Source organism: Biomphalaria glabrata, chromosome 17 (assembly GCF_947242115.1).
Source record: "Biomphalaria glabrata chromosome 17, xgBioGlab47.1, whole genome shotgun sequence".
Lineage (NCBI taxonomy): Eukaryota > Metazoa > Mollusca > Gastropoda > Planorbidae > Biomphalaria > Biomphalaria glabrata.
In genome coordinates this window covers 23,415,501-23,428,620 of record NC_074727.1, presented here as the reverse complement: position 1 = coordinate 23,428,620, position 13,120 = coordinate 23,415,501, and the positions used below count along the sequence as shown (strand labels likewise).

The following is a 13,120-nucleotide window of genomic DNA, read 5'->3' as shown; positions in this document are numbered from 1 at the left end:
AAAGGGTCAATCTCTTAGTCAAATACTCAAACAAAAGAAAGAAAAAACATTTCCTTAAAAAAAAAATTCCTTTCGTTAATATTTTTCTCTTAAAAAAAATAAACATTATTTCTGGATAAATGTAGTAGTTAGTAGGACAGAACTTACATAACGTAGCAATACAAATGTAAAAGAAATAATTCTTTTAACAAAAAGTCTAACACCATTTGCATAAATGTGTTAAAAATATGGTGGATTGCAATTTCCCCTACTAAGGAGCCTCCGGTGTTTATTACTATTAATAGTGAATAGTTGTAAAAGTGGTGTATGTTTATGAAAAAACTGCTTGCATAAGTGATTTAAAAATTTGATTTTTCGGTTTTAGAACAGAAAAGAGAGTAGCCGTTGCATCAGAACTTTGATAAAATATTTTGATGACGGATTTTCAGTATCTTTTCTAGTTTACGAGATCTAAACGGGAAGAACGGACGGACAGACGGACAGACATTTCACACAAAATTAATAGCGTCATTTCCTCTTTCGGGGGCCACTAAAAATAAACCAATTAGTTATATAAGTATTATTTAAGTATTAAACAGTTTGTTTCATATCGAATAAGGAAAAAAACTTCTGCATTATTGAGAGTTAGTTGTAAGTGCGGAGTTTTTTCCCTTATTTTTTTTTTAAAAGGAACTTACTCATTTATTTTATTTTTTAAATATTTACAAAGTGGCTAAAAATATTTTAAGTAACTTGTAAAAAGAACGCAACTAAAAATAATAACAAAAAAAAAACAAGATTACAAAGAGAGTTTGTGTTACACAAACTCAGAGGCGGCCCCCGTCGAAGTCGGATCCCTGTCGGATCTGCATATTCGCAAATAATATTCAAGAGGTGATTTAATTTTGATGGTCAAAAGTAATAATGTTTCAAAGATTCATTTGCCGTAAATTTAAATTTAAATTAAATAAAAAATAGTATCTTATCTTATCTTATCTTATATAATACAGACGTTACTTCAAAAAAGAAGATGATTACGTCCTACGCGTCATGCATTTAGTCATGCATATTAACCAATGACTTAAATTCTGCCAAGTCACTGGTTTTCCTGGCTAGCTCAGGCAACCCATTCCATGCTCTAATAGCACTAGGGAAGAAGGAGTATTTGCACCGAGTGCGTTCTTTTAACATTACATTTAAAGAGTCCATTCATATGACGTCAAAGAAAAAAAAATTCCATTACCTCACAATAGGCTAGTACCGGTACCATAAAAAAAAATGTCTTTATTTACACGAGATATTTAACGAGGGTTCATAGACATTGGTGCACTGAGTTCTAATAGAATTTATTTAAAAAGGATCAAAGCCGCATTGTTTTTGCGTTTTGTCTGTCAGTCGGTCTGTCCGTCATCTTGATATAAAAAAACAACAACTAAAAGTTATTAAAAATTGATTAACCTTTATTTTACGTTTCAAAACATCTCAATAATTTTTAGGTATGAACACAATTGAAAAGTTTATATAATTGATTGTTCCGGATGTTTGTACAAATAGTAAAAGAAAAAGAGAATTTCAGTTAAATGAAATACCGTTAATTAAATTTTTTGGATGGTCTCGTATAAAAATTAGATGTACTACAGCCATGTGGAGAGATTTTCATACCTTACTTTGGTGTTTGGATTCTGTTTTCCTTAAAAATCGGAACATAATATTAACGATAATTAGATTTTATAATGTTTTAGGTAGAAAGTTAAATGTACTGTAAGAGAGTAGTGAGTTAAAATATTTTTCATAAAAATCCGTAAAAACATTATTTCGTAAATGAGAAGATTATTTGTTAATTAATTAGAAGAGGGAGTTCAAACAATTATTTGGCGTTAGTAGATTTTTAAATAAATTCGGAAATTTCTGGCGACGATTTGTAAGAAACAAAATCCGGAACTTTCTTAATCGATTACAAAACTTCTATGTTATGTTTTAGCAAGAAAAAAAAATGTCTAAAAAGTAATTTGCAGTAATCAATTCTAGTAAATTACTTTTTTTTTTAAAGCCCTGAACAACCTATTGTCGGTATTTTAAAAATTTGTTTAAAGATGAAAATACGGAACAATTTGATATTGATAACCAAATTATAGTGACGCATTGTCAAATAATATAAGTGTAATATTAGTAAATTATGCGATTTCAAACAATCATTAGGCATAATTCATGCTTTATAAAACAATATCCGGAACATTTTTACACTTAATGAAATATAAGTCAGTATAGAGATTTTGATTTAGCATTAATATGCTATTTACATAAAAAACGGAACAACATATTATTTATAATGTGTTTTTGCAACGTTTAAGCATGGAAATTGAATGTAATATAAATTAGAAGAGCAAACAAACATTTGTTGGGGTTGATTAGTTTTGCACACAAAATAAAATCCGGAACAATCAATTTTTAGATACTTAAAACTATTGAGATGTTACGGGAGGAACATTAAAGTGTAAACAGATTTTCAATAGCTTTTAGAGTTCTAGTTTTTTTAATCTAATCGTGACGGACAGACCGACCAACAGACAAAACGCACAAAAATAATCTTCTTTTATTTGGATGGGGGCACTAAACAAAAAATAAATAAAATCTGATTTTTTTTAAAAGTTTAAGGAATTGGTTTAGCACCTGGTCATGTAGCGACGTTACGCTACTGCACGAAAATCGCTGCATAAAAAGTCCATTAAATAAAATGTGCGTGATATTTACATACAAAATGCATTATTAGCCTTTATAAACAAACAGAAATGTTTTCTTTTAATTTTAGCAGCTAGTTGACCAGAAAAAACATCTTTAACTATTATTTATATTTGTTGTAAATATTTCGTGTACATTTTAAAAATATATTTGACTTAGTGATACTGAAAATACACAAAAATTGTCCATCTTTGTTAGCATATTGTAACATTGCCTCCCTTACATTTACGTAATTGTTTTAGAATTGGTGTATTTTTATGAAAAAATCGCTTGCATAATTAATTTTATAAATTAAACGGTTTGCTTTTAGAAAACCAAAAGTAGCCGTTGCACCTAAACTTTTCAAGCCGCATTTAATGATGAAATAATATTTTTCATATCTCTTCTAGTTTTCGAGATCTGAGTGTGACAGACAGACAGACGGACAGACGGACATTTTGCACAAACCTAATAGCGGCTTTTTCCAAACTTTTGTAATTGTTTTGCTCATTATATTAAAAATTAAATCGGATCAGATTCGCTAGGATCGGATTGGTCTCGGTTTGTCTGCCTGACACAAGAACGAGAAGCGCTTTTAAAATAGGATTTCACCTTCACCCCATCTTGCTCGATATAGTCTCCCAATGAAAGAAAAACTAAAAAAAAATAATACGTATGCAAATAAATATAAACCTTTCTTTTTTCACAAAAAAGTCTGTTCTTTATAATCAATGTTGTTTGGTATCAGACAAGCCATACAGTTGTACCTGACAGATCAGGGCCGGCTTAGGGCACAGAAACCTATACGGCCGCAGTGGTCCCCACACTTTCATGGGCCCAGCGCTCACAATAGTTGTAAATTATTAAATTAAACCATTTTAACTTATTACAGGGTTTTCGCTGCCTCCTGATTTTCCAGGAGCTCCTAGAAATCTCCTGAAATAATTAAAATATTTTGAAAACTCATAAAAATGTTCTGAAAAATAGACAAAATAGTCATTTTGGGGTGCCATTCAATATGGAAAACGCCAATCCTACTCGCGATTAAAAACAACGGCAATGTCAGCTTTCATTTAATAAAATAATTAGGCGAATTTTAACCAAAACAAGAAGTTCAAATACTTATTTAATGCTATAGTCAGTGGCATGTAAATACAGATCTATCTCGATCTCTTAAAAAATTCAAAAGCGATATTATGCTCTTCGAAAGTAAATCTAAAAGGCAGATCTGAATGTGTATCGGCTTATTGTAGATGGCTCGTCATTTAATTTGACCGTGATTTTGTACTTAGTAAAGTATGAACAAAATGCAAAGACGTATTTATTTTCAAACAAAAAGAAATCTTTATTTTCACTTATTATCCTAATCCCTATCCAGACTAGACTAAGAGCAAACTGTAGGACCGGCCCTGTAACGGTATAAATTGAATTAGTCCACTTTGCACTTAGTGTAGAGAATTAGGTCGTCACTTAAAAGTTTGAAACTAACAATAACAACTAAACCTTCTATTTTTATCAGCACTTCGCCAACACAGTGGTTAGTGTAATCATAGTGTAATGGCTAGGGGAGCCTATAGTCTTCGAGCAAGAATTCAAGTAATAACTTTTTTCTTTATAAAATACATTTATAAAACAATCACGGTAATGTTGACACAGATACCCTTTTTCCCCCTCTTCCTATCATGTCTAAATAAAGGATCGGATCATAGTGTATTGAGAAAGCTAAAAGCATGAAACTACACTAAACAAGAACAATTGGTAAAAACATTGAACAGATTCATTATTTTTAGTTTAGGTCTAGATCTATTTCAAATTTAATGACATGACTGATCCAAACTAATTGATACAATTACTTTAAATTTTCTTGTTTTTATTGAAGATTTTGTAGATAAACTAAACAAGGTGTAGAACGACAATCTGAAACTCTCTGTTGCTAACTCATTCAAGCAGGATTAAGCAACAGATTTGAACAATATCTTTTACTTTTAACTCTTTCTCTCCGTAATTGTTTGGAATCAACGTTGGCATCGTCAGTTAGGAGAGAAAGAGTGAATACCTTTTTAAAATCATTGAATGAAAGTCTAACACTTTCTTCTTACTAAAATTAGTTTGTGCTATCAACAGAAGAATTTAGAACACTTGATTCTGCAGAGCTGAAAGAAGCACTAGAATGATTATGCATCTCTCTAAAATAAAAAAAAAAGCACAGTTCACATCTCCATTGTTTTGTATACTGGATACACCAATAAGATAGTTGTTTTTTTTTCAATTTCTGCTATGCATGTCGCCATGGCTACAGCAATAAAATACATTATTATAAAAATAGAAGAAAAATATAATTTTTAAGCTCTTTCGCCTGTAGTGCAAAATAATTTTCATTTTTTAAGTTGGCAACAGTTATCTTTAAATAAGCGCCTGGACATTCATTATTCTGTCTATTTATTTTAAAATCTCTTTCAATCTAATTTCTAGGTCTCCTTGTATTTCTTCAGATCTCTTTGCCGCATTGTCTCCCTTTCTCTCCATTGTATTGTATTGTTTAGGTAAAATACATGCGATCTTAAAAATTAAAAGATAATTAAAGAGCAGATTACTGTGATTAACTGTAAGTCTGAAAATCCCGATTATTCTATTTTATGATATCGGAATTCTATTATGAGTTGCTTTTATCACTAGCGGATCCAGTACTTTTGAAAAGGGGGGGGGGTATATTTTTCCAAACCCAAGCACTAACGTCCAGTAAACCTTAACCCTATGTATAAACGCAAAAGAGGTCTGTAGTACTCGACCTCTGGCGGGAGAGCCCTGTAGGCGGTAAGTCAAGCGTTTTTTAGTGTTTTCTTTTCATTCTTCACTGCCGCGGAAACACATTCTCCTGACATCTACATCTAATTTTGCATCCTACTTAAAAAGACTGGTCAAATTTAGTAAAATAAAAAATGTGGGGGGCAATGGCCGATACTGAAGTGTGAGTGACAATCGAGATACAAGTAGTGTAAGTATATCTTTATTACGCGTATATTTTATCTTAATATTATCTTCATGTGAAGCGAGACTTTTTGTAGTAGGTTTTTTTTTTTGGTCAGCAAAAGAAACCAACAGAACGATGGCTAAACGCTCTTTAGATATTTGAGGGACTTCTTATGGTCTGACAGTTACGCTGGGCAGGCCACGTATCTCGTATGGGAGACGAACGTATGCCAAAGGCAGTCTTTTTTTTTTGGTGAGCTAAAAGGTGGTCGACGTAACAGAGGCGTCCCACGGAAACGCTTTAAGGACCAGCTTAGGCGTCAACTTTCCTTGGCTGACATAGAAGAGAGCACCTGGCTGCATGCGGCGTCGGAACGAGACAACTGGGGGTCACTCACGAAGGCCGCGGGATACCCATTTAAGACCAAAAGAAAATCTGCTGCCGAGGACAAACACAGACGTCGAAAAGAAAATCTAAATCGACCACCTGCGGACAATGGTTATGCTTGCCCTGGATGTGGCAAAATATGCAGGTCACAGCTGGGGCTGCGCAGCCACGGGAAATACTGCACTCCTCACTAATCTTCGGACTCGAGGACAAGCCTTCTTATTATTAATGTAAATAAACTGTTATTGCTACAAAAACATTGGACCGCCCCACTCGAAAGTTAAGGGTGTAGTGGGGGCGGGATTGGTGCAATCACCCCACCCAACCTGATTAGCCAACACACTGGTGTGGGTGATATAATCCAAAAATAGATTGAAATATAAATAATTCGTATATATTATTAACATAACTAAAAAAAAAGGGGGTATAGGAATTGTGGGATCTCTACTAAAATTCGCTCTTCCCTTCCCCGAGATGCACAAGTGGTTTCTATGGATAATCAATTGGAACGAAATAAATATAAAGTAATAAACAAAATAAATAAATAATATAGTTGTGTAAATAAAAAAAACAACCTAACCAAGCAGAATGTATTTTATTAATGATGTCTTCTGCATCTGATGTTCTAAGGGCTTGTAAAGGCACAGTGCTTGGGGGGGGGGTGAAGCATACCAAAGGGAAGACGGCATTAAGAATGGCCGGCCCTGTCATTCAAAGAGATTCTATTTTAGGCAAGAGACCGAGAAGAATGGAGAAAGACGGTTGATAGATCATGTGTGCTGCCCCAACGGTCCCGCTGACTCAAGGGCTGAAGTGAATTTTATTTCTTCTCTTAATTCACCCTCGCCCATCCCATTTTATTTTCTGACCTCTCGCCTTTAGGTTTAGTCATGCGAACCTAGTTCATTCTTAAATATGTAGGTCACGTTACTTATGACAACGGCAATAATGATTACACAAAGTAACTCTATACAACATTCAATAAAGCCGTTGTCTAAGTTTGGCTTTCATTTGTCTAAGTTTGGTCTTTATTGGTCAATGTTTGGCTTTCATTTGTCTATGTTTGGCTTTCATTTGTCTAGTTTGGGCTTTCATTTGTCTAGTTTGGGCTTTCATTTGTCAATGTTTGGCTTTCATTTGTCTATGTTTAGTTTTCAGTTCCCAAAAGTCTATGGATAAATCTTGGAATTGAAACGCTGACTTTAGAAAAAAAACGCTTTGAGTCTCCTATTCTCAAAATACGTTGTCGGTAGCAATATGATAGGAATAAGTATCGAACTGGCGAATTGCAGCCACATGATAGCTTGACAAATCTCATTATCACAGTCAAAAAAAGCGTTCTCGTAGCTAGTAATGAATAAAGATGGCATGACCATTAGGAGATGCAAAATGCTGGACACCAGTTGTATTATTTCGTGTCTTAAATTAGGCGCTGAACCCTCAACATTGTCGGAGCTAGGGGCGACAGTGGGAGGATTTGGTTGCTGGTAATGACCTTGAGAAGTTACAATTCCAGGCGCCACTGTGGTAGAGTTTGAAATATCGGGAAGCGCCCATGTGTTCATTGGCTGTTGGTTAGCGTGACTGACTTGTGATGCCTGAGTTGCAGGCTCCATGGACGTGGAAGTCCAGTGTTCATGTTGATTTGACGTCTGCTGCGATGTAAGTATATCATCACGTCTGTTAACGTTCGTTGAACTTTCAGCCAAACCTACATTACTGAGATTTGGGTAACTTGATACATTCCATTGAGAACCGTTGAGTGGCTGCTGGTTAAGGTATTGTAACTGTCCCACTTGGTTTATATTCGTAAATAGAACTGGTTGATTTAGATTGATTATAACACCTTGCCGATACCCTAACATTCTCTTTGTCATGATAACAGAAACTATATTACTAATTAATGAGGTTAGTGTGAAAAAAGGAAACAAGACCAATAAAAGTATAAAACGGCTCAATAATAAATCCGTATCTATATATAGAGGCAAAACGAGGCAAATGCTGAAGATCCAAGGTAAACTACACGTCAGCAACGCTAATGCCAGTTTGTTAAACGCTTCAGGCACAGCTTTCTTTATTAAAGCGTCTGCTCCTAGAAGAGTCAGACAATGAACATTTATGAAGTGGAGCATCACAATGTAGGTAGCGACTCTGAGTTGCAGCGAAGTGGAAGGGAGGTAATCATCCTCGTTGTAGAATTTGGCCAGGACAATCAAAGGGAACATGGCCAAAACAAGATTTCCTATTGCCATGGAGATTGTTATCATAGACTTGTTGTTCTTATAGAAGCCTTTCCTTCTGGCGTGTAGAGCCACGAGCGCTCCGTTCACTAAGACTATCAAGAGAATGAACACGACAGAAAGTGCTGTGTTGGTGCTGTCCCCATAGTACGTTCTGTACTCCATGATCAGGGCTGGATTATACGTTGTATATATTCTTTTCGTTCTATCTTCTTGGAATTCCCAGACTTTCATTAGAAGAATATGACGAGACAGTTAGTCAGAGGCATTGTTTTCGTCGGTCATTCGATCACCTGAAATTCGGCCAAAAAAATGTATATTAAAATAAAATAAGTATAAAATATAAATATAGATATAAAATATAAAAAAAATAATTTTAAAAAATCAATTCTTACTTTATCAACTTTATGTTCGAATAACTCACCGTTGAAAATAAAATTTCTTGGGGATCGACCCCAAGTCATTCGCGCGACAATCTATCAACTTAGCTATCCAGCCATACTACGATTTGTGACGTTTTAGCTTGAAATAAATTATTAAATTCTTTGCTTGGGTTTTTTTTTTTACAAAGCTTATATTGAATCTGTCAGTTTGTCTGTACACATGTTGAAAACATTCCTCCAACTTGCCATTCTCGGATAAAGTTGCAACTTTGCACAATTATTCATTGCTCTTAGTAAACGCAAGTATCAATCAAAATGTTAACCAATTAATTCATTAAATAATGTTACTTAGATAATTTTGTTTTATATCGAAAAGGGGAAATAAGTCTTAACATATTGAGGTATTGTGGAGTTCTTCCCACTATATAAGCCTTGTTCTTTTATTTTTAAATATTTATTTTTACTTTTTGTTTTTTTTATTGTGCCTGTGACCTTTCACCTTTGTACATGTGACTATAAAGATAGTGTAAGCTAATAGGTGGAATTGAAATATCTTATCGTATGAAATACAGCCGCTACGTCTTATCTTATGAAATACAGACATTACTTCAAAATAGAAGATGAGTACGCATGTTCCTAGGTCAATCATGTCATGCATATAAGTCAATAAATTAAATTCTGCCATGTCACTGGTTTTCCTGGCTGACTCAGGCAATCCATTCCATGCTCTATTAGCACTAGGAAAGAAGGAGCATTAGTACAACTTTGTCCTAGCATATCGAACAAGGAATTTGCCTTTCTCTTTGTGTCTTATGGGTATTTTATTTTCATTTTGTTTTGTATTTCAAGAATATGGTTTAATGTTTTATGTTTAATTGCTACTGGACATTAGGTGGCAAGACCGCACTACAAACAGGGATGTCCTTGCGAACGCCGGTGTGGACAGTATAGAAGGACTTCTTATGGTCCGACATTTTCGATGGGCTGGGCACGGCTTCGGTTTGGGAACGAACATATGCCAAAATCAGTCTTTTTTGGTCAGCTAAAAGGTGGTCGACGTAACAGAGTTGCCCCACGGAAACGCTTTAAAGACCAGGTTAGATGCCAACATGCCTTAGCTGAGTAGGGCACGTATCTCGTATGGGAGACGAACGTATGACAAAGGCAGTCTTTTTTGGTGAGCTAAAAGGTGGTCGACGTAACTCGGTAACACTTCAAAGACCAGCTTAGGCGTCAACTTTCCTTGGCTGACATAGAAGAGAGCACCTGATTGCAGGCTCTCTTCAGAACGAGACAGCTGCAGGTCACTTACAAAGGCCGCGGGATACACATTTAAGACCAAAAGAAAATCCGCTGCCGAGGACAGACGCAGACGGCGAAAAGAAAATATAAATCGACCACAGGCGGACAATGGTTATGCCTGCGTAGAATGTGGCAAAATATGTGGGTCGCAGCTGGGGCTACGTAGCCACGGGAAGTACTGCTTTCCTCATTAATCTTCCGACTCGAAGACAACCCTTCTTATAATTGCTACTTAAAGTCTTCTATCTTGAAGTTTCTCTAAGTTTAGTGATATTACTGAAGGTGTTAGTCTTGTCAAATTCATTTATTATAAATCCCACTGCTCTATATAGTATCGGTTCTAGTTTCTTAATGTTTTCTTGAGTTGATGGATCCCAAACTAAATCATCTCACAACCTTAGAAACAAGGCTTTATTTCAATCAAACACGACTGACACACACACAATAACACAGTACAGACTGGTCACCATTCACAGACTACGATAACGCAAACACGATTACAAATACTAGCACGATTACAAGCACGGGTAACACAGAAGTTAACGATTACTCCAGGAGGCATATTCTTTTATTGGCCCAAACAAGGTTAAATAACATTTTAGTTTTATGTTTAGGCGTTTACTTTTCTAATAAGAAAGGCTTACAATATAGAGTGCCTTAATAAGTGAATTAAATACACTTATATCTCAAACTCAGTTTCTGAAGATGTCTATTAAAACCGATTTTCAAATGTTTCTTTAACAGTAACTTTAGACTAATAACAATACATGGCTATCCAAGTTAGTAACTAATAACAATACATGGCTATCCAAGTTAGTAACTAATAACAATACATGGCTATCCAAGTTAGTAACTGATGACAATTTCTAGGAGCACAGTGACCTAGAGAGACGTATTTTTTTCAATCAAGACGCCTAAACAAACACGTACTCAAACACATCTAAACACACACATGCTCCAACACGTCTAAACAAACACATCCTCAAATACACCTAAACACACACATGTTCAAACACACCTAAGCACACATATACTCAAAAACACATAAACACACATGCTACAATACATCTAAAAACAAAGGCTCATTCACTTTAACACCATTACTCCAAAATACATGATTATAACCATAGTCAAACACAACTAAACATACTCCAACATGCCTTAATTAACACACACACATAGATAGATAGATAGATAGATAGATAGATAGATAGATAGATAGATAGATAGATAGATAGATAGATAGATAGATAGATAGATAGATGGATTGGATTGGATTGGATTGGATTGGATTGGATTGATGGATTGATGGATTTATACATACATACATACATGCATTCATACTAAAATAGATACATACATTTTTTTTTCTAAATATTTGTATATTCTAAAATAGCATTGGAAACTGATATGATACAATAATTTTAAAATGTTAATACAAAATATCCCAAGATGTTCACACAACTTCTTCCTACCTTATTTTAAAGACATCACACTGTTACACTTCTCCAGCAGCAGAATTAGTCAACCGGAAGTAAGATAAGAGCCCAGTCAACCCAGATAACAGACTAATCCTGAAGTTCAGCTTGTTTTTACGATCTATAAATCAGTGTAAATTATAAGACCCTGTCCAAAACCTTACGCTGACAAGTTTTAGATTGCTGTGTGAATAGAGTACTGTACACTGTAACAGAATTCCGAGGGCCACAGTAGAACAGTTTGCATCGTACAGTTTCTTTGGTTACTAGACATTGTTATAACATTGAAACATGAAATAATGACTTCTAACCGTTTCATCATGACCTAAGCAAGCTTAATATCAATAATAAAATAAACATTATAGAATGGCTTATGGTAGTCCTAATATATTCAATTTGTCAATTATAAAAATCATCACTAAAGCTAACCATAGATCTTCACTGAAGAAAACCATAAATCATCGCTAAAAAAAAACAGATCATTAATTAAGTAGAATGTATTACATCACTTAAGAATACCATAGAATGGCTTAGATCATCGTTAGGGAACCCCTAGATATTGTCGGTGAACAATTTGTCGGTGAACGATTTGTCTGTGAACGATTTGTTGGTGAACGATTTGTCGGTTCCCCTACATCTGAAATTGTCTAGTAGTGTTGTGCGTCGCACTTGGAACACTAAGGCCAGCAAAAGCGAACAAAAGCTTCCTTTGTTAGACACTTAGTATTTTTAGTTCGTGTAGAAACGCACCATAATGGACGTATTTTGAACGCGACTAGGGACGCTAGGACTTATTTGGGTTAGAGACTACTTGGAGACAGAAAATCAGTTGGTCATAGGATTTCATAAGGGTAGGACGTAACTTATCCACAGAGACATCGACTGCGGCCTTTTTGCTGGATTAAATCTAGTTCATGAATTGTTCAACGGTTTGGACTTAGCGTCTTCACCTGTTACCTTTTGTGTGTGTGTGTGTGTCTACGTCTTACTGGTTAGTCACATTGAATACACCCGCACAAGAAAACCCAGACATCTCCAGAGTAATTCTTTCAAAGTCAGACAGGTACCGCTAACTACAAGGCAGATAGGCATCCATCACACCTTTCACCTACCTGAATTGGGCTGCGAGCTCCTCACTCACGCCACCCTGTCCGACTGGAGGGGTGAGACTCGGGGTTAAACTTAAAGTTTGATTTTGCGTTCACTTCCAACGGACACGGACACTTCGGGCTCGCGGACTAGAGACGCGGCCGAATGCCGCACCACTGGGACACCCGTAGTATTCATCATTATGTACGTTTATGAACAGGGTTAGGGTTTACTGGGCGTTAGGGTCAGGGTTTGGAAAAAAATCGCCCCCCCCCACTTCAAAGTTCTGGATCCGCTATTGGGTTCAGCAGACCAAGAAATATGTGAAAGTGAATGTGAAGTTAGATATGAACATGGCTTATCTGATGTCTTTTAATGATTATCTAATTGCTTTGTTAAGGGTCAATCTCTTATTCGAAGCCTCACGAAAAACAAGATTACAAAGAGAGTTTGTGTTATCAACTTTCTTGAAATATGTTACAATAAACTATATTCCTAGCTAGTTCTTGTTGAACCAATACAGTGAGCTGATTACCTACTTTTATTGATTTTTACTCAAATGTAAAATCCCAA

The 13,120-nt window shown here is 35.3% G+C and overlaps 1 protein-coding gene across 1 annotated transcript; it reads right to left on the bottom strand.

Moving 5' to 3' along the window:
* Positions 1 to 6,882: 6,882 nt before the first annotated feature.
* On the bottom strand, positions 6,883 to 11,485 carry LOC129923786 (uncharacterized). The gene is made up of 2 exons (XM_056016462.1): positions 11,456 to 11,485; positions 6,883 to 8,588 (listed from the first exon to the last, which is right to left on the bottom strand). The coding sequence occupies exon 2, from the start codon at positions 8,527 to 8,529 to the stop codon at positions 7,258 to 7,260; it is 1,272 nt and encodes a 423-aa protein (XP_055872437.1). The 5' UTR covers positions 8,530 to 8,588; positions 11,456 to 11,485; the 3' UTR covers positions 6,883 to 7,257.
* Positions 11,486 to 13,120: the final 1,635 nt, after the last annotated feature.